The sequence below is a fragment of the Chiroxiphia lanceolata genome, chromosome 2 (genome assembly GCF_009829145.1).
Source record: "Chiroxiphia lanceolata isolate bChiLan1 chromosome 2, bChiLan1.pri, whole genome shotgun sequence".
In the NCBI taxonomy this organism is placed as follows: domain Eukaryota; kingdom Metazoa; phylum Chordata; class Aves; order Passeriformes; family Pipridae; genus Chiroxiphia; species Chiroxiphia lanceolata.
Genome location: NC_045638.1, coordinates 18,121,673 through 18,144,491, shown reverse-complemented (window position 1 = coordinate 18,144,491; position 22,819 = coordinate 18,121,673). Strand labels below are relative to the sequence as shown.

General features: G+C 38.6%; 1 protein-coding gene across 9 annotated transcripts in view; it reads left to right on the top strand.

Moving 5' to 3' along the window:
* GLRA2 (glycine receptor alpha 2) overlaps window positions 1-22,819 on the top strand; it is a 129,101-nt gene that overhangs the window by 31,091 nt on the left and 75,191 nt on the right. For 8 of the 9 annotated variants that reach the window (XM_032679604.1, XM_032679597.1, XM_032679601.1 and 5 more), the window contains 4 exons: window positions 1,635-1,858; window positions 15,668-15,750; window positions 17,688-17,825; window positions 20,037-20,251. In XM_032679604.1, coding sequence (XP_032535495.1) covers window positions 1,635-1,858; window positions 15,668-15,750; window positions 17,688-17,825; window positions 20,037-20,251 — 660 coding nt within the window. The remainder of the gene's footprint in view (window positions 1-1,634; window positions 1,859-15,667; window positions 15,751-17,687; window positions 17,826-20,036; window positions 20,252-22,819) is intronic. The other variant, XM_032679600.1, reaches the window with a different exon arrangement.

The following is a 22,819-nucleotide window of genomic DNA, read 5'->3' as shown; positions in this document are numbered from 1 at the left end:
TCAAGTGCTTTCCTGGATTTATGACTAAGCTGTCCCATATAAAGTTTAAGACACATATAAAGACACATATAAATTTAAAGACACATTATAAACATAAGACACTCAGTTTCTAAGACTGCGAAATAAGGAATAGTGTGCTTATGGATAGTGCACCCTTACAAGATGTGATGACATCATAAAAAGTACATTATGGGCTTTTGTAAGTATCTTTAATAAACAGGCTATTCTTGAGACCTCTCTCAGGTCTGTCTTGCTTTGATTAGTAGACATTCCTGTTTTGATTCACATCTATGCAAAACAACAAAGTGAAAATGAAAAAAAAAGGAAAAAAAGTCATGCTCATAGCGAGATTGTAAAGCATCATCTGTTGGGTTAAAAAACTGCATTAGTTTGGATGTCAGAAATGTTCTATCAGGGCAGCAGCACACCTCTCTACCACCCTACTGGGCAAAGGGTGGGAGAGCTGAAGCTTGGAAGGGCTTGTTCACAGAGTCTGCATATAGGGCAAGTTGCAGCTCCAATCAGAGTGAGAATATTTATCTACATTTCAAGAATAATAAGTTCTTTAGACTATGCAGTTCAGTTACTTAACTAAACCCAGGTCAGCTCATACATTTTCCAAGTCAAAAGCAGAGTGCTGCCATTTTAGTGTACTGTGGTTACCATAAAGCAAATCCTGAATGTGAGTGGTTTGTACTGTCAACAGAATTATTTGATTAAATATTCCTTCAGATAATATAATCAATATTAATAAAGATTTTTTTTTTTTGAGAAAGAGTAGATGTATTTCTAAGAGAGTGTTCACAAGCAAATTAAAAATAGTAATTTCAGGTAAATATGCTATGAAAGCAAAGAAAACTGGGGGAGATGACTTTGGAAATTTGGGATTAGGAGAATAAGCATCTGCTTCTTTCCATTCCCTCCAAAGAATTTAGCCCCTAAATGCTCTTTGCACACTCCCTGTTAATAACCAGTTCTTGACAGTGTTAATGTTCATTCTAAATAAACCTCTAAATAATTGCTACCTTTCCCAGTTGTGACTAGCAGACCACTGAGCAGAAGAATACGTTTAGGCCAATTTTAATGGGATGCAGAGAGGGAGGAGTAAATGAAGAAACATAGAGAGAAAAGCATACAGTAGATAGAAAAAGCAAACAAATAGTAAATAAGAAGTGCTGATTTAATTTCTTTTATACAATTTTGGCTTCACTGGAATTAGCAGCTATTCATGAATACATTAGATGTAATTGATTTGCATATTGGAACCAATTTATTTAAATTGCTAGTTTCACAGAATATTTGTTGAAATTGTATATATCTAGCTGCAATGCTTTTTGACTTTCTAAGCACCTCTGAATTAATTCATAGAATTTGAAAGAGGGTTATATTTGATATTGGAGGTTGCAGTTAATGTTTTTCTCATCACTAAAGGAATTTTGATTTGGAAAATGTACCTGTTGGTTCAGTACAGCATTTTGACAACTTTATTTTCAAATGACAGCTCTAATGTTCAAAGGATAACACAAATGTTTGCTGTAATCCTGGTACTGTAGTAAATCTAAGAGCATAAAGAAAACTAAAGCAGGCTTCCAGTTTTGATGGCTTAGTAACCTTTTTACATGGCATTTCTGTAGGACTACAGAGTGAACATTTTTTTGAGACAGCAGTGGAATGATTCACGTCTGGCTTACAGCGAATATCCTGATGATTCCCTGGATTTGGATCCCTCTATGTTGGACTCGATTTGGAAGCCAGATTTATTCTTTGCCAATGAGAAGGGAGCAAATTTCCATGATGTCACAACAGACAACAAGTTGCTGAGGATTTCTAAAACTGGAAAAGTGTTGTACAGTATCAGGTAAACCAATTAAATTTACTTTTTTTCTCTTCATCCCCTTCTTTCTCCTCCCTGTTTTTCTGGATTAAATGTACATATTTAATTTTTGGTATTCCCATGTGTACAACTTAAATGAGACTTAATCATATTAGGGTGGAAGGAAAATTTGCCTGTGTTCCTTTGCTAAGCTTTTACTTTTTGCAAAATAATCTTTAAGTGGCACAGCGGTACTTCTTAGTCTTGTTGAAAACTTGAGGCTGTCTAGAACTTTAATGATATGCCTCAATAATTCCCGTTAGTGTTAGCTCAAGTCACTACTCTTACAAAGAGAGGAAATCAACTCTGTAGTCTGTAGGTTGCAATTTAAAAGTAAAGGGAAATAGTATTTTAAATGACTGCTCAACACTTTAAGTAAAAACATGCTTGAATGCAATAAATTTGATGCACAAGTCACTGGCTAATTGTTTGTATCTATTCACATTTAAAAATAACTGAAATTATGGAAAGTGGTGGTTTTTTTTTTTTTAAACTAAGTGCATTGAAGTGTGTGCCATGTGACTAGATTAAGTCTGAATTAATAAACACTGACAAAATATGATTTGATATGATGAAATGGGACACATGCAGAGAAACAGAGTTGTATTCCACAGGCATAAACAGCAGCAAACAATCTGCAGTATTTATTTGACATTCAGCTTACGGTGAGACGCTAATTGCTGAATATAGGTAGCCAAAGATGCAAAACACTCTATTATTGCTCTTATGATTGTTCAAAATGAATTAATTACTGCTTCTTATTTGTTCTTTGTTCCTAGGAATGCTTCTTGGCTTTTGCCTTTCTAGCACTGCAGAAAGTAAACATGACTGTATTTGTTTAACAGGTTGTTTAGTGAATTTACTCATCTGTAAAGCAGATTAGTTTTGAAGGCAGTTGTTTCTGATGGGGCATTCTGTTTGTGACCACATTTTCATTAGAGGAATTATTATTGATCCAGGCTCAGGATAGCTGTGTTCTTTGGGATGTTAAATAAATAAATATTAGCATGGTACTTCTTCCATTTACATAATTCTTGTGGAAATTCCTTGATAAGAGTAATATTTGGATGAATTGAGTGAGGTGGAAAGCAAATGGTTACTGAGCAAGGTTTTAAACTGCTGTACCTGAACAGTTTGAGAAAAATAATAGGGTACAAGAATGGAACTAGCACTAGCAGAGTGATACATATGCTGTCACTTACAAATATTTTCTGTTTCACCCTGAGAAAGAAATGAATGTATATGTTTGTTTGAATGACATCAGACACCATCTTATTGGAGGAAAGAGTGGAGTTGGGTGCTGTTGTGAATGCAGATGGATAATTTTCCTGACATTTGCCCATGCAGCAAAAGTAATATTTTGAGCTACCATATCACGTTTGTAAGGTTCTCACACCTAAATGCAAATTAATTGGAAACAGAGCACTAAGCAAAGCTCATTGCTTCTCATTTGTGTGTAACAGAGTAACAGAGTCTTACCTGGCACCTGTAACGTGGCATATAATTTTTTAGTACTTTAAAGAAAACTTCCAGAATATGGAAACTTGAAATCAGAAGGAATTAGAAAAACTTGTTTGTGTTCTCTAGATACTGGGTTAGATACAACTGTATTATGTCAGTTGCTTGTAGTTATGCTATGTGTAAACCAGAATAATTTAGTGATTGGTTTCAGCATATTGGGAATGTTCTATGGCTGCCATTTTCACTACTGTACCAATAGCACTTTGCCTGCCATCATGATATTTAACATTTAGCATTTAGTGTGCTTTAAGTGTTTAAAGCACTTCACAAACACGTCTGAGATTCTGAGATGTTGCAGTGTCGGCTGTTTTGTCATATTTCCAAATTTAATAAAATCAAGGTCAGGTTAATCTCTCATAAATACAAACCATTCTGTGCATAAAATGAGATAGAACTGCTCCTGGTAAATAATGGGTAGGAAGCAAAGTGCATGTATTATATGGGAATGATATCCCTCTTCCCTATGTACTGCACTGAGAACATGGAAATACATCATGCAAGAGACTCTAGTTTGTGCTGTTGAATGCTCTGAGGCCATACTTGCCCTTTGTGAACACAGTTTGGAAGGTCACCTGGAACTACAGCTCAGGGTCCATATTTTACTAAAACAAGACATTTGATGTAGGATATGGGTGCTCAGATAAGTCATGAAAAGGTGAGTGAGGGTCTGCCCTGTGTGTTACCTCTACTGCAGTGCTTGGCTATGGGAATTATCTCACCCTGTGGTAAGCATGAGGGCCTTCATTCTTCTTTCAGTGAGGGATAAGTCATCCTGCATTTAGTGGTGATTGTAGGCATGATGTAGATTTCCATCATAGTTTACCTTATAATAATTAGCTACATTGCTCATGCTTGCAGATTCCCACATCTACATTTATTTCTCTGGGAGCTGTTACAGGAAACAAAAGGGTTGTTGATGGTTGATGTACCCACCTATGAATCATAAGTTTAGGAATCAAATGCCATTTTTAGATGTTTGCTGCATGCTCAAATGACTGTCTTGATATTTGTTTTGATCTGAGATAGCATGCTATATAAAGCCTCAGTCTCTATATCTGGATAACTGGTCTAAACCTTTGGGTGCAGGAAGAACTAGAACCTTGTGGAGGGAAGAACCCAGCACTTCTTAATACTACAAATATATGCTATTGCCACTAGAGATGTAGCAACAGCTCTTAGAGGCACATGTATTTTGAGAAGTCAGCAGTTACAGGAAAGTTATATTCAGCAACCAACTCCACTTTAGTCAAGATCTGTCTCAGTTGCACTCTCCAAACTGTTAAGTAGCTATAACTTCTATTTTAAAGCACTCTGCAGAGAGCAGTCAACACCAAGAGTTTGTATAGCAGCGTTCAATAAAATTAGTTTGTGTTTATTTTGTATGCAGAAAAAAACAATGAGAGTTAAAATCATAATCTACATAATGTCACCCTCTAGATACTTGTGACTCATCCACTCCCAACCCTCGACTGATCTCTGCATGGATTTCAATGGGACTTATGCACTTGGAAAGCGTGGCAGCACTGTGTGATGATACTAAGAATCCTGTTCTGGGCACTCACATTCTGTATGACACCTGTATTTTGCATCACATACACCACTGCACTGGTTTTATGTTCCAGGGACAAGGATCATATCTGCTCTGGCCCATTGAGGACACCTGGGACATCAGGAAAATGCTAAATAAACTCACAGGAGGCTTCACATTCTCTCCAAGCCACCCATTTGTGGTACCTGATTCCCACAAATTCATTTCAGGCTGTCAGCCAGCTTGGAATATTAGCATCTGCCTGAAAGCTTATTTTAGCAAAGTGATAGAAAGTGGTTTTATTTAAGGTTTGTGTACTTTTTTTCTGCTTTAATTGCCTCCTTCTCTTTTTAATATTTTCAGTGCATCTCAGCCATATGAGATTGATTCAGAAGGTGATATAAATCAACTGTAATGTTGATCCATTGCACTGAATCTAGAATATATTGGTCAGGAAGGTAAAGGCATTGTAATGATTTCTTTTTTTTTACCTCCTGCTCCAGAAAACACTCCCAGTTGCCTAATAAGGTTGTAGCTGTGCTCTGAATTGTGATGCCAGTGTATTTAGCCCGAAATAGTTACAAAGCAGATTATTACTACATATTTTTTTAAATATGAGAAGATTCACAAATTCACAAATTACATTTCTTCTCCTATTTTTGCTATTCTTGTTCAAAGAGCAATGAATTACATAAGAAGAATTTTCTCAGGTCTTTCAAAATATCTGTTTTTCTGTCTTTGTTTGTCTTCACAGTGCCAGAAGTGTTACGCTTACACAGACAATTAGTTCTTCATGGTTTCAACTACTGACCTAGTTTTAATTGTAAATGTTACTATGGACGAGGAGAGAGTGTCTACTAGAAAGCACTTCTTTGCTGTAGGGCACCAAGAAACAGAGAAAGTTCAAGCTATTGGGTTGCTCCATTTGTGTAGCTGTTCTAGGAATGATTACTAGCCACTCCATTTCGGCAACAATTAGCTGACAGGGTGAGTTGGTTCATCCTAAAGCCCTCATCTGCTTATGCAAGCCAAGGGAAGTATCTGTGCAAACAGCACATTTATTTGCAACACCACCTCCCACACCAGCTGCCTTACTCAGGAGTTTCCAAAATCAGCTGTTCCTAGTGTGGCCATAGTGCTCAGGGAGAGAGCACTGAGTCAACTCCCTCCTGCACCCCCATGACCCCACACACCACTTTGTGTTATATTAGGAGTTATGACTACCATGTCCATCATGTAAATAATCAGAAGAAATCTATAGCACTATTATAATGCAGCTTTTCTGAGTGAAACTTCTGTGTTTCACAGTCTCCTCTATACCCATGTTTTTTGCTCTATGGGAAAGAAAAGCAGATCAGGGAAATACATAAGTAGCACTGCTAGTCCTTCTGCAACAGACTACTCATATGGCAAAAAGTTCACTAACCTTCTGAAATATGTTGGTTTTAAATAAGATCAGATCTTGGATTTTTTGTGTGGCTACTGCAGAATATGTTGCCATGTTACAGTGAAGTCAGGCGTAGGTTTTCTAAAACAATTTTGGGGCACAGATTTTGTCAGCTATATGATATTCAGGTTCCATTTATACCCGTTGTGTATAAATCACCCATGTCATGGCACAGTCTGGCTTAGCAGAGTGGTAGAAAATGTTGCGTTCTACAGCTCTGTGCATTCTGTGCTTTAATTTGATGACTTCAATTTTATTTTACAATCTAATGTTGGGATTTAAGAGGATTTGGACTTCACTAGCAGCATTGTCTTTCCATGTGACAGATTAGCAGAGGTGGGAGCAGAGAGTTATTTATTGTTACTGACACAGCTGTTTACTTATTAAACTCTGACCTCACACAATCACATTTATTACCTCAGGTCCTATCAGAATATTACTGGTGTTGACAAAGTGGAGATTTTCCCTTGGAAGTTAATGTCAATCAGCACAGGGTATTTTCCTTGAAAACTATTTAGTTCTTGCATTGGTAAAACTTCACACTATCCCATGCTAACTGCCCTGACTTTCCAGAAGCGTAAAATAAACCACAAAACATACCTCATATACCTCAAAGCAAATTTTCCACATTTAAAACAAACCAAAATATCAATGCAGAAATGCTAACTGAAATAGAGAGCATATCTAAAAAAACTTTAACAGCTATTAGCTACTGTAGGCAGAGGTCTTATAGTACTACAGTCACTAAACTTTATTAGACTGCACAATGTTAGTGGGACACAGTGACTTCCCAAATTGTGGCTGTATGCTATGTGAATCCAGTGAACTTGACAAATTTGTCTTTCCGTGGGTATGATTACAGTAATAACAATGGTTTCAGAGGCCAAAAAATTGCAGCTTTTTGTGGGAGAAGCAGCCATTCTCATTATGGCTGAACCCAATGTCTTTGGATTATCATTAGCTGCTTGCTTTTCACCCTTCCTTTTTCTTTCCCTCTTTCCCTTATTCCTGCCTCTCCTTCCAGCCCCACTCCCCTTCCTTGCAGGGTCTTTTAATTAAATAGGCTCAGATTCTTCTCATCCTTTGAGATTGTTTCCTAACACTCTCTTAACTGCATCACCCACTCCCATCTTTCTCATTCTCTCCCAGTTTTCAAATTCAATCTGAGGATCTAGCCCTGGCTTTCTAATACCTTTGCTTTCCTGTTGTATCTAAATTACTGGGTTTTAATAACAAATAATGAAATCTACTAAATAAATAATAAAGCCTAATGTGGGTACTTTGTTATGCAACTAACACAGCTATTGTGAAAACCCCATTACTCATGCTGCTTACAGAAAGAATAATTTACATTTTAATGACACAAAATTAGTTGCTTTTTCACTTCATAAGGTATTTAAAGCAAAGCAGGGATATGGACATTATATCTGAGCATGTACTGCCTTACTTCTTCCTCTCATGCCATGCGCATCTCCAGCTGACACATAAGAGCTCTGGAGGTGAGGTAAATACAAACACAAAAGGAGAGTTCCATAGACTGAAGGACAATGCTGCTAGGAGAACAAATGGCTCTGAACTGGTCATAAGTAAGCTTAAAGAGGAAGTTATAAAGTTTACAGCTGTATACACCTTGAATTCGTAGAACAATATTCCAACAGACATGGGGATGCCCACACACTAGATACCACTAAATGAACTTTGATAATTTTGCAGGGGATGAGATGATGTGACTACGGAGGGTAGCAAATGATCAGAGTTTATGGCCCAAGATGTCACTTTTATAGCCCTATGATCCTGAATCTCAAATAAAAAGGAAGACTTTGTTCTAAGTAAAAAAGTGAAAAATGCTGCTGGAGACCAATTTGTACATGTGAAGTTGTTCTTGGCTGGCAGGATCAAAAAATATTGGCAGGTGGTTACTTCTGGATGCCAATGGGACAGTTGCATAGCCAAGCACATGTCTGTACTGGCTCTCCTTATGGGTATTGGCAATGCCTGTCCTTGATTGCTGGTGATCAATCACTTCATTTACCTGTTGAACTTGCACTGGTGCAGTTAAAGGTTAGGTGTAAAATAATGCAGATGCAGGAACCCTTTCTAAGTGGTACAAAAAAGCATGTTTTCCTAGAACATGGTTCCAGGGTTGAAGGTCTTTTGCCAATTGAATTGCAATATATGGCTTCGAACAGAGATGTTATAATGCCAGGAAGAAAGCAACACCATACTAAACACACAGCAGGAAAACTAGATAGAAAATGACAGAGGAGAAAGAAGAGATGAAATACTGTTCTTCATGGAAAGGAACAAGTGGTTACAGAATTTAACTGTTACATGCAATCATACTTGAATTTAATTTCATAGATTTGTTTGAGCAATAATTGGAAAATCATTTGCTGGCAGCTCATGTGCTGGCTTTGTGTATCTGCAGACAGTGATTGCATTACAATGAGAAGTGGGATGCCTGTAATGAGAAATCCACCACCCTGCTCCCTGCCAGCTCCTGTGTTGTTAAGCAGTACATGAAGCAAAGCAAAGCACTGGAGGGAGGGAGACCACGCTCGGAAACAGCAGTGCATGAAACTCCAGTCTGTAGCTCACATTTAGCCATAGCAGAGAAGGCTCCAGGTCTCCTCTAAGCTTGACTTCAGCCCGTTCCAATCTGACAGAAACGAAGCTGCAGAACATGACAAATATTAAAGAGGAATTCCAGGACTCCTCAAAAAAAAAGGGGAAAAGCAGTCAGTTTGACTGTTCTATTTAGCAGGACGAAGCCCGTAGACTGTGAAAATTACCAGAATTGACATTCAAAATGATGAGTCAGGTCCCTGAAAAAATAATGAGATGGACTACAAAAAGAAAAGCCCTTTAAAAGAAGAATACCACTGGGAATTTTTTTTTTTTTTGGCCTTCTGATATATGAATAGTGTGTGTGCCCTTCTCTCAGGCACAGATCACCCAAGAGAGGGGGCTGGGAAGACTATAAGGAGATTTTAGATTCTCCTCCCTGTTTCAGTGCCACTAGCCTGAATGGCATTTGCTCCTGTGTCATGCAATGCTGTCATGGTTGCTGTGCAACTTCATCTCCCCTGCCAGTTTAGTGGGAACTTTGTCTGCTTTTGCTTAGGTAATATTTTTATGGTTTTTTTTCAGCAGCTACAAGGATCAGGGATTTAATCTTTCAAAGAAAAAATGTACCACTAAAAGTATTTTTATCTTTATTGTCATCTTAGAGCCTTAAGAAAAATACCAGAAAACTTGCAATTTATGATAGCATCTTTAGATTTAGCAATACTGGGAAAAAAATCCTACTTGTCTCACTAAATCCAACACTGAGGGGTTTGTACAGGTATAAGTCTTTTCATAAAAATGGCACATAGCCAATGCCAGCAGTGATCATGCATGTGCTATTTATGTTCTGGTATTTGAAACATAATGTCCTAGATTGTGAAATTCATGTCCCAGCAGCTGAGGTGCAGATGGGTGTAGTGTGGAAGAATGAAGGGATAAGAATAGAAACAAAATGTTATTTTTGACACCATGCCTACTCATGGTGAGGCATTTGTTGCTTTTCATGCTAGTGAGGAGATAATCATGGGGGTTTTTTTGTGTAGGGAAGGGATTTTTACTCTTATCTCTATGACTATTTAAATTCCCAACAGTATTTCTATACTTAATAAGACTGATCCCAGTTATTTATCATTAGAAAAAACTCTGTGAGGAGGCTGTTGTTCTGTAGCCCAGTCACAGACAACCACTCTTGCAGGATAACTAATGAAAAGGAAATTCCCCTGTCATCAGATACCTTGTATTGTGATCCATGGGGCATTTCTCATGTAGGATCAGTGTCCTCCTCTGGGGTGAGAAGTCACCTAGATCAAGGGAAGTTTTGGGTGTGTTGCAGCACATCGGGCTGTGATGTGATAGGTGTTTGTGAAGAAGTGGATTAGAATACAGTCTAACAGTCGCTGCAGACTGGGCAATATGTCAGTCAGTCATGGCTGGGCTTTGCGAACGAAGATTTGGGAAGGGCTCTACCCACGTTTTTTACAAGCCCTCTGGTGGCTAAAAAGGCCAATACGACATAGGCACAACCAGTTGCAAAAGGCACAGCAGAAAGACTCCTTAGATGGTGTATTCTGCAAGGCACGATTCTTTCTGTGTTGTCTTTTCTCCTCGAGAGTGATCCTGCGTGAGTTCTCAAAGGAAGCAGCAGTGTTATAGATGGTGTGACTCCAGACCTCCTGATTGGAGGCCAGAGTAGACCAGTGATGATGATCAATACGGCCAAGGCTGAGATGTTGTTTCAGGGAGTCCTTGTATCTCCTCTTTGGGGCTCCTCTCATGCGCCAGCCAGTGGCAAGTTCACCATCAATGCTGCCTTTGTACAATCCTAAACATCCACTGGTCAGATTATGTGACTAATATGTCTGTTCTAGAACAAGCAGCAGTCACAAGTAATTGAGGCCATGTTGCTGAGAACACAGCTGCGCTGGGCAGGGCACGTCTCCAGGATGAAGGACCACCTCCTGCCTTAGAGCAGTATGTCAAGTCTCAGTTAAAATTACATATTCTCCTAAATTTATATAAAAAGGTATTCTTGGATTACGTAATGTGTAAACCCAATTCCGTAAGGCTTGAATATGGTACTAGCAGTTCATTACTTCGGATCTGTGTTGTGGACCATTCACAAGCAGTCTGTCTGTGTAGTATTCTGAAGCACTTTTGTAGCACTGTGAGATAATCAGAGAAGTGCTGTGGTGGTGGTGAACCCCAGCCTTCAAAACCCACAAGTGAAAGAATGAGATTGGAAATCATCTTGAGAACAGTCTATTTACAAACCTTTTATTCCTACTGAATTTATTTCTTTTTTTTTTTTTCTGTGCAAAATCCTTACCCTCTAGTGCTTTGGGAGTTAGTTGTCAAAGGGCAGACTGGCCTCAAGACTTAATACCCTGAAGAGAGGTAGGAGTGACATTTGACAGGAATTGGGCAACAGGAAAAGTAGGGGAAAAGTGTATGAGGACAGACCAGGATACAAAGGGAAGAGTCTGGGCTCTGTGTCATGTAGGTGACTCTGAGAGAATTGTAGGGTAGATGGGCAGATATTGGAGCATGTGGGAAAAGCAAGTCCAGACCAGAGAAAGAATAGGACAAAGGCAGGAATGAGCAAAGGATGAAGAGGAGACACAGTATTTGAGCCCCACTACTGAGTTCAGGACTTGATTGCACTGCGCATAAATATGTCTGAGCCCCCTTGGCTGCACGTGTGTCACGCTCTCCACTGCCTTTTTCTCAGAGGACGTTGGCTGGCTACAGCAGCTATGTTTAGGGCAGCAGCAGTGCCTGTGCTGAGCTCTGCTGCTTGTCCGTCTGAGGCCATGGCTACTCACACCAGGAAAAGACACTGGCATTGCAAAACAAAATATTCAGGTGTTAAAGATCACCAGCATGAGGGTTTCTGATTAATAACACGTTGTCAGGCTATTTATTTTTTTTTTCCCGTGGGATGCCTTATTTTGGCTTCTGCGACAAAGGAAGCTACATCCTGCAGGGCTTTTGTCTTTCTGTCTGCAGAAAGTAGGGAATGCAGACCTCGGAGTGATGCTGTCAGGGGCTTCCTGGGGTGACCAGAAATTAAAGACTTTGAGCTGAGGTGGGAAGAGACACAGGCCCCCAACCCAAGTCTGAGTGATTTCTCAGAAAATTATAGTGAAACCAGGGAAAGAAAGAGGGGAGTTTGAATGAAATGCTGAGTGAAGTCATCCCAGCAATGCCTGCTGCACTTTGAAGGCCTTTAAGGTCTCAGCAGATGCTGCTGAGAAGGACTTACCTGGTATATGCGGGAATCCTCAGAAAGAGGGTCCAAAGCTTAAGACAGACGATGCTACCCTGTAATACTTGGATCACAGCCTGGTCTCTGCTACAGCATTGCTCAGTAATATTTTTGATTGATTGATTTATTATTTTTGTCACAGTGACAGCTAATTGTTCACTCTTTGTTTTCTGGCTCTCATTCTGCATTTTGTTCTGTTCATACTCTATTTGCACTACTCCAGGACTTGTTTCTTCCTTGGCTGTGGGGTAGGGAGGGAAAGAAGAGAGCAGCTTTTCCTCTCCTCGGAGGCAGCTTGCTGTCCCTGGCATTGTGCCTGGCGTGCTGAGGCGCTGGAGACGTGACTCGCTCCTGCTCCCTCATGAGCCCTCTCTGCTCAGCTGGAAAACATAATGTGCCCAACCCCAGAGCTTTCTGTGAGCCAGCTGTGCCACCTGAGTCTGGCTAGCAGGGACTAAAGGGTACTCAGGTAGCTGAAGTCAAAATCAAGTCCATGATCAGCTTCTTCTCCTTTCAGTTTTACAGATGGTTCGTAAAGCATTTCCCATCAGTGTTTTATGGTTCTATGCCACCAAATCTGTTGTTTATGTATCTCAAATGCCTTGGTGGTGGGGTGTTGAAAAATAAAATAATTGTTCTATAGCAGTTTATTCCCTTTTAATAATGATTAAAGTATTCATCAATGTAGTTCCACATTAAATTTGCTCTTTGCACCAAATCTCCAGGGGCCCTTCTTGAATTTGCCAAGTGTGAGACGCTCATTTTGCTGAAACATTTTCTGTCAATGACACTGTTGTTATCGGCAATGGGGGTAGCTATATCTACCTAACACTTTCTATTTCTGATCCTGTGTCCTTATTTATGTAAATATATAAGTAGAGACATGGAACCAGGGTTTGGAAACACATGCAGTATCCTATTTTTACAGAAAATTAGTCAACTGGTATAAATTGATCCACCATCATGGACTTCAGTGGATCTATTTCAGACTCCAGCAGCTGAATATTTAGCATGTAGTAATCTCGTTGAAAATCAGTGGATCTGTGGATGATACCAGGCTATAAGCATTTGCATTACTCCTAGTAAAAGGGATTACAGAGGCAAAGATGTAAACTATGAATGGCTACTCTGCTGAGATGAGCAACAGGTAGAGGTAAAGCTATAAGGGCCTATAAGCCCCCTGATCTCTTGAGCTACCCTCATTAACACAGTGAACGGAAATTATTTTTCATTTGTCAAGGTGAGAATAGCATAATTCAGTCTTCCTGAAAGACACCAGTGGTTAGGAAGTGAAAGTAGGACTTCAGGCTTCGTGTGGACCAACATAACGAACATTTTCTCATCTCACCTCCAGAAAAAAAAAATATATCTACCTAGTATCAATTCTTCCCTAGTGAGGCTTAAAAGCTGCAATTGGATGTATTTGTTTTCTCACGAGTTCGATATTAAAATAACAAGAGATCTCCCTGACCATGTATGTAGTCAACCTCCAAACTATTTGGGGTTTTTGGGAGTAGAAGGGGATTAAGGGGAAAGGAAACAAAGTCAGTGTGCAGTCCTGACACCTGACAGTCAGTAAAATCCGAGGGGTGGATATGCTATGCCTACTTCAGTGAATGCAACAAATGACATATTTACAAAGGCTATATTTGCATGAAGGCATGTTTGAAAAGAACTTAAAACATCTAAGCCCTATTTAGAAGATGACTGAAAAGAAGGAAGAGAGTTTGATATAGCAATGTTTCAGAAAATAAGGCAGAAGCAATGTTTTGTTAATTCTGGGGATTAGCAATTTAATTAGCTTAATCTTTAATGCGGGAAATTACCTAGTAAAATGCCACTAGTTAACATTTGCAGGGCGCTTAAAGTATTTAAATGAGGAAAGGACAGATTGTCAATGACATTTATATGGCTACTAGATATACTTTTTTCTCTAGATGACAAATTTTTTTTAAGCTTATGCTATTTGCTTCCAAAGGTTAAATGGGAGTTTATTTACTATGGTAATATTGAGAGGAATACTTTTATTCATCTCAGTGCCCTTCACTAATACGTACAACTGATCTCTAATTTCCTGATACTATCATCTTGTTCACTGAAGACTGTGTCAAGATGGAAATAATGTGGCTTTCTATGCGGTGTTGAATGTGATCTTTGATTAAGACACAATTTTGATGTCAGTTACCTAAATATCATCTTTTTGTCGTACTGATTTTATGACAGGATGGTAGGTCTAGAAGCCCAGTCAGGCCATCCCCAAAAATTAACATGGTGAAGAAATAGACTGAAAGAGCTTGAATCAGCTGTATGTGGTAAGAACCAAAAAATTACCTTGGGAGACAGAACTTAGTCAAGTGTTTCTCCATAGAGATCACATTTGTCCATGAGAAGACATAGTTTCAAGGTTATATTTTCAAACAGCTGGCCCGTGGGTTCACTGACATAATTAAAAATTTATTCTCATTGTACTGTGTAAATGTTTCAGTTTCCCTTCAGATCAGACAATCTTGTTATCGTCCTTAATGATAAATAGACACAGAGGGTTTTTTTATTTTCTTTCTTTGTGTCAAAGTGTTTTTTTGTGCTGAAGGTAATCTGAAATAGAAACGTACTTTTAAAATATGATTTAAACCAAAATCCTAACACTTCTGTTTTTCAAAGCAGCTAGTTGTTTGTAATTATGCCATCCTACTGGTTTGCTAAAAATGGTTTCTTCTCCTCAAACAAAAAAATAAAAGAAATAAAGCAGAAAAGAAGTCTTGAAGTAGATTTCACTTAAATGTGGAAAAGCTAAAATGTGGAAAGCTAAAATCAACTAAAGAAAAAGGAGAAAAAAAGAAAAATTAAACGTATTCCCATTCAAGTAAAGTTATGCTTTCTCTGGGACAATAGCAACTGAAAAATTAAAAGACAAGTATATTCTGTATGATTTTTTTTCCTTTAGGCTTACTTTCTTCTATCTACACTCCTTTAATGTGATGTGATTTTAGCTTTTACTGTATGGTGGTTTTTTCTTTCTTTTAGTGGCTCAGCAGTAAGAATGAAGAGTTGGAAATGGGACTCATACGCAACAAAAGCACTCTATTGAAAATACCCCATGGTTGTTGTTTTCTTCTTTTGCTTTTCCAAAATAAAGCTTAAAAACCTCTGTCCCATGATCAGTCATTACAGCTTTTGTATTATTTGGTTCCGTATTGTACACAGAACATTCACTGGTACATTAGTGGAGAACGTCTTCTTGTCTCTGTGCTCAGCTCAGCCAGTGCAGGCTGCAAGCACCCAGTTTGCTCACACACTTGGGTCTTCACAGGCCTTATGTGCTGAAAAGCTCCCAGGGGAGATGAGCCCAGCCTCTGAGGTGCTAAGATTTGGTCTTGACCCTTTTAAACTCTAAATATGGGGCTTTAGATAAAACCTGTAGATGTCTAACATTTTCTTCTTTATTTTTTCCCCCTCCAATTTTAGGCTTACTTTAACCTTATCCTGTCCCATGGACCTGAAGAATTTTCCTATGGATGTGCAGACATGTACAATGCAGCTAGAGAGCTGTGAGTGTCCAATTGCTTTATCTATCAAATAACATGATTTTACCCTAAGATTTGGAGGTTAGATAGTATCTATGTTGTCACATTTATGCGATGAGACTCAGTATTCCTAATTTGTACGGAAAAATAATGGAGGAACAGTGCTTTAACTATTTATCACCATAACGTGTGGGTCCCCTGTTTCTGTGCTTTTCCTGGTCCCTTCCCTTTCCCTCTCCTGGGTCACATCACTTCACCCATCAGGGCTGCATCACTTTCATGGGTAACCACAGCAATGCTATGTGGGAGAAATTTTTAAATCTCAGGAAAGTAAGGGCAATTTGTACATAGCCAGGGATTCACAATGTCCCATTGAGTTAGGTTGTAGTCTTTTGAAAAATGACCCAATGAAACAGGGGTCCTATTAATATACTTAACGTGGTAAGCTAAACACAGCCAAGGCATGGACTGGAGTATCAGCACACACCACAGCACCGTTTCAACTCAACCAGGTAACAAACAGGCAAAACCAAGACAGGCTCAGACAATGACATATACCAGTGATCATTCCAAATATTCAGTAGGTACCAGTCCATCTTGAGGGTTTTTTTGTAGTGAGGGGAGAAAGGGTTTAGCTGTGTGGGTATGAACTGTGGGCTGCCACATGCTTTTGTGCCCAGAAAATCACAGAATCATAGACTGGTTTAGGTTGGGCTCAAACCCCATCTAATCTGGCCTTGAACACTTCCAGGGATGGGGCATCCACAGCTTCTCTGGGCAACCTGTTCCAGTGTTTCAGCACCTTCACAGTAAAGAATTTCTTCCTAATGTCTAATCTAAACCTACCTTCTTTCAAGTTTGAAGCCATTACCCCTTGTTCTATCACTACAAAAAGGCCCATGTCAAAAGTCCTTCTCCAGCTCTCTTGCAGCCCCCTTTAGGTACTGGAAGGCTGCTCTAAGATCTCCCCAGAGCCTTCTCTTCTCCGGGCTGAACAACCCCAACTCTCTCAGTCTGTCCTCATAGCAGAGGTGCTCCAGCCCTCTGATTGTTTTTGTTCCCCTCCTCTAGACTCACTCTGATGGGACTATGTGCTTCTTACACTGGGGGCCCCAGAGCTGGATGCAGCGCTCCAGGTGGGGTGGAGTAGAGGGGGGCACTCACCTCCCTTGACTTTCTGGTCATGCTGGTTTTGATGCAGGCCAATATACAATTGGCTTTCTGGGCTGCAAGCACACGCTAATGGGTCATGTCAAGCTTCTCATCCAGCAGCACCCCCAAGTCCTTCTCCCCAGGGCTGCTCTCAGTCCACTCTCCACCCAGCTTGTATTTGTGCTTGGGATTGCCTCGATTCATGTGCAGAACCTCAGATTTGACCTTGTTGAACTTCGTGAGGTTGACACAGCTTATTTAATTTGCCCATGAAGATGTAGCAGTACAGTCAGAAAGACACTTCAGTGAGTCGATGCCTCTCTTTTCCCTCCATATCTCTCAGTGATAGGTTCACAGGTTTACAAAAGTTGCCATTTTCTTTTCAATAAGAGACTGGCATTCTGCAGTCTGGAAATCCTTGTTTTTTTGGTGCACACCAACTCCGTCATCAAATAATGATGAAAATAAAGCAAAATGCAGGCTTATATGTAGACACAGAGAAACTTCAATTGAGGTGTAAACAATATCTTGTATGGGCCAGCAAAATTTCTTTTTAGAGGTAAACCAGGGCAATATTTCAGAACATAATAGTGTTTACTTGTCACTTTTAATAAAGTAATAGTGCAGTAATAGCACAGTAATAGCAACTGGCAACTAACAGGAACAGTGCTATTGTTAATCATACAGTTTGAAAATATAATTGAGATAACATATATTGTAATAAGACATGTTTCTCAGACATAATAACATTGGCTTTTTATGTTTTCCGGTCAGTTGTCATCTAATAAACTCTGATTTCTTTTTTGCAGTTGGATATACTATGAATGATTTGATATTTGAGTGGCTAAGTGATGGACCTGTGCAAGTAGCAGAGGGTTTAACCTTGCCACAGTTTATTTTGAAAGAAGATAAAGAACTTGGTTATTGCACAAAGCATTACAACACTGGTGAGGATTTTTCTGTTTTTTTCTATCAATTGCTCCAGTGGTATCTATTGTCAGAAAAAAAAAAAAGAAATTGAAATTAAAATTTAATTCAGCCACGCATTTTTAAATTTGAAAAGAAAGAAATTTTCTCCTTTTTATTTTTGTTTGAAAGATTTTGTTTCCAAATTTTCTTTAATTTCATTAAAGGTATTCTAATATCCTTAAAATCATTAAAGAATTTAAAATCTTTAAAAAATCTAGTTGTGTTGATATCCTTAAAATGAAATTTTTTTACAAACTAACTCTTTTAGTAAATATTGATGAATCACTTTAAAGTACTGATTTTTCTGAACCTGATTTATTTCTCCAGCATTTTAAATTGCCGGTGAGGAAAAATATAAAATTTTCACCAGCTTTTACGTGTGGTCTAATTTATGAGATGTAGTATGTGAAACGACAGTGTTTTCATTGCTGATCAGAACAGTGTACAGATACGAAATGTTGGGAAATTAAATTTTTGTTTAATACTCTGTTGTTTTTTCTTCTTAAGAAGTTTCTAATTCTGTGTTTTCTATCTTTAGCTTTGCAGAAAAGAGAGGACTGTAAAATTTTGATTTAGTTGCTTGGAGTTTATTTAATAGGGACAGCATTTAGAGAACAGTTTTCTGGGTACTTTCTGAGATTAAATATAATCCTTCTCATCTAAAATAGCTTTTTCATCATTTCAGCATAGGAGCCGATCTGGTTGCATCAAGTATGTTTGTTTTACTCTGTGAAATATTACAGCGTGAGAGGTACTGCCTCTACTAAAAATAAAGTCACATTTATTGCTTATGAAAAGAAAACTATTTTTTAAATTTTTATAAATGTAGCTTCTCATTTTAGAGCCCAAAGTACCAAGGAAGGAAAACTTTTTGATTGACACTCCCATTGCTGTCTTCTCTGTAATATGCTCCTTCAGGTTTGGTGTGAAATCAAGATGTGGATAAAATCTGTTGCTGAGCCTTCTCCTAAACTCGCTGTCCAGGCTGTGCTTCAAGAGTTTGGAGAGCCTTTGACATACTGGGTTACTCTTATACCATTACTGTCATATGTGGCCACCACACCCCTTTTCCAGACCCCTTCTGTATGGGCAGACTGGTCAGGAACAGCCATTACCCAGGTCTCAGCATTTGCCTTTTGAGTCACAGGTCCGGTCACTCATTTTAGACTTCTGTCCTGTCAAAAGATATCACTCAGTTTGTCTCCACTCCTCTCTTTGTCAAACAGCTTCTGCATTCTCCTTTGTACCACCTCTTGCTGTTCAGCATTGTAGACTAGCAAAAAAATACAGATACATTGCAAAAAGGAGAAAACAATCTAATTTCCCCTGAAAGGGTGAATGAGGAACAATGCATCTTCATGCATTTGACCAACCAACACAAAAGGGGTCCTTTGAAACCATTAGCATGACACTTCAGGAATGACAGGCTCTTGTAGTCAGCCTGGAGAGCCAGAGCCCTCACAGTATCTAAACCTCAGTAATTCTGAGAGCAGTGCAGAGTGATTGCATTAGTAACTGATGAGCTGTTGCAACTCAGGGCTCTGCATCCTCTGCTGCGCAACCAGCTCCACTGTCAGGAAACTTCTGCTCTCCAGGACCGCTTTGGAACAGCTGTCTGTTGTTTGAAGAATCACTCACCTCCCAGGAGAGATTGTTTTAAGTTTTCTGAAGTCAGAATTTTAGCAAAATTCAAAGTAGAGCTTGAGTTGATTCTGCTGTGTGATGTAATCCACAGATGCAGGCAAACAACATGAGCAGAATGAGGAGGAGTGTGATCTACCATAGGACTGTAACACCAGCAGTTCACAATTTGTCTGTTCGAATATGGCTGCTTAACCTGGTGTCATTAAAAGACCAAAATGCTGTCACCTTTTAATACTAAACAATATAGATGACTAAAGTAAAAGCTCACTAAATTTTGAGAAAAGTAACATTACGTTATATTGTCTGGAGGTACAACAATTGTGTTAATATTAATTTTCTCAGTTAATATAAAGAACTGGGCACAGATTGCTTCAGTTGTGCCATGCTTTCCCCAAGCTAGCATGCAACAAGTGCTTGACTAGCATTTGTGTATCAGGAGCTGCTTCTGGTGTTAGGTTAGGAAACAGGCCATGCATCTAATTTATGTTCAGAAAACAAGATAAAAATGTGCAAAAAGCATTTATTAAAGTAATTTCATGTTCTAGGAAAGTTTACATGCATTGAAGTCAAGTTTCATTTGGAGCGTCAGATGGGATACTATTTAATCCAGATGTACATTCCTAGCCTGCTGATTGTCATTTTATCCTGGGTTTCTTTCTGGATCAACATGGATGCTGCTCCAGCCAGAGTTGCACTGGGTATCACTACAGTTTTGACAATGACCACGCAAAGCTCAGGATCGAGAGCTTCCCTCCCAAAAGTAAGGAAATAATTTTGTACCAAAAATTTGTTATTAATGAGAAATATTTGTGCTACTTTTTTAAGTTTCTGAAAAGTCTGTGTAAATATGCATCTGATAAGGATACATGAGAATGGGGTAACAGTGTGATGTGAAACTGTTGCAATACCCTTGTATTTGTATTAGCATAAGTTGCTGCTGTTTTATGGGATGGTTGGACAGTTCAGCAGTATGGATTTTTAATGAGCTTCCACTAGCTTTGACACTTAGTTTTCAGCATTTAGAAACCAGATTTTCTGAACTATTTAGATACCTGACTGGATTTCTCTCAGACTGGGGACTTTTAAAAATACAGTCTGATCTTCTCTGGACTGTTACATTTTCACATATCTTGATGTTTCTAGATATGGCACTTAGCCCAATGGATATATAAATATACCCCTCAAAAATATTTATAGAATACATATATATAGTATGCATACACCTAGAAGATTTCTCTGGAGAACCTTTTCAGTGCAGAACTGATGATGTCTTTGTTTCACGGCAGAATTTGTCCATGTGCTCATTCAAGTGTCATCTGAAGATCTTCATCCTGTCTATGCACAAAAATATCCTCTCATTCAAATTTTGTGGTCTTTTTAATCCTGACCAGATGCTGTAGATGGATTTACCGATTACAGACTGGGTTCTTTGTTTAGTCAGGCTGACAGCTCTTTTCAGCAAAGGCATAGCTCAAATGCTTCCGATGATAGCGTTCCCAGCAGAATTTCACGTGCATGCTCAGGTTTCGTACAATTTTCTGGAAGGGAGCTCAGAGGTAGGTCAGTTTGCAACAGTCTAAGGTGTTATGAGATATACTCCCTGAAGAGTACTTTTACAGCATCACTGGGACTGGGGTCATAGCATCAATGAAAAGCACAAATTTTGAGTGTTTGTATCATGATCCATTTCAAGAAATCAGTATCCCATTTAGTCTCATTCCAAATACTGCAATTTGTTCAAGCGGAGCACATATAGGACAACTTCAAAAAGAGCACAGATTGTGTTACTCTTGTTAGTAATGAGAAAGTATCACTTAAAAATCTGGTGAATACAACATTTGGTTCAGCTTCACTTGTTTATTTGGAAATATGTATAATTTTCCATGCAAACTGAAAGCCTTTCAAATATTATCTTAGATTTTCAAATGGAAAATTTATTAAATATTTATTCAGACAATTCAGTCAATATTATCAGTGAACATTCTGGAAAGAAAGTCTAAAAAGAGATAATCTTGGCAAGGAGCATATAGGCTCTGTAGCTAATGAGTTTGGAGTCACTGACGACTGTGTCTAGATTGTACAATATGACTCCATGTGATATATTCCAGGTTTCTTACGGATTAACTGGCTTAAGAATTCTAGATAGTACAATCACTGTAGTGGAGATTTCCACCCACATTTCCTACTGTGCAAGCTTACCCTGAAAAGAAGCTCTACAGTGCTAGCATGCCCCAAGTATTAATGGTTTAGAAAGAGTTTTTATCATAGCCTTTAATCCAGCTGAAATGTTTTCCCTTTTGCATTCTGTCTTGAGTAGAAAAATATTTGCTGAGTGGAAGAAATGGGAAGACCCAAAGTATGTTGACTGTGCCTATTTGATTATCAGAGTGGTTCTTTTCCATCCTCAGGATTAAATGCATTTATCTCAGCAGCAGAGAACAGTGATGCTCTGCCCATACTCCATCTTCTGTTCTGCTGTGTTCCTTTGCCAACATAGGCACTAAGAGGAAGTATCTCATCAGAAAGCCCAACACACTTATTATAGTCAGTCTGCACCTGGCTGTTGCAATTTCACTGTGTGATTCAGCTGAGTTGTATTTTATAGCTTTGATCTCTATATGTTAGTTAATCCTTGTGGGGACTTTTGAAGGTGCGTCAGTTGACTTGAAAACGTGGTTCTAAGTAAATGCTACCTTTTCTGCAAGCTGACTCCCACCTCAGATGACACAGACTCTTGAAGAAACATGGACACCATACAGGTCCCATATCACCAATACCTGATTCCTTACACATAGAAGCAAGCTTTTCTTGCTAATGCTGTTGCAGGCACTTAGCTGTTTTAAAACCTTATTTGTAACTTAATACCAAAATTGTATTTTATAATTTATATAATAAAATCTGTCCAGCTGAAATGCATCTAGAAATAAAATAAGAAAATAATTCAATCAAATCAGTGTCAAATCTGAAATCTCAAAATGCCTCTTTAAAAGTAATGTTTTTTAAAGTCCTGTCTACATATTGCCAAGACACAGGAAGTTATGCTGCCAATAAAATATCCATTTAAAAATTGCTCTAAGCATGAATATCTAACAGAATAAGATATGTCAGGAGAGTTATTTTTGCAAAAATACTGAAAAAAAATGATGCAACTTTGCTTTGTAAAAGCAGCCTAGGTTTGAATACAAGAGTTATAATTTCCTCATCCTTCGTGTCCTGTTCTTATTAACAAAGATTCATGCAGTTTAACTTTACCTTTAATTTACCCAGTCTCATGCCAAGACTTTCCTTCTATTCTTTTCTATTTTCATAGACTTTTATCACAAAAAAC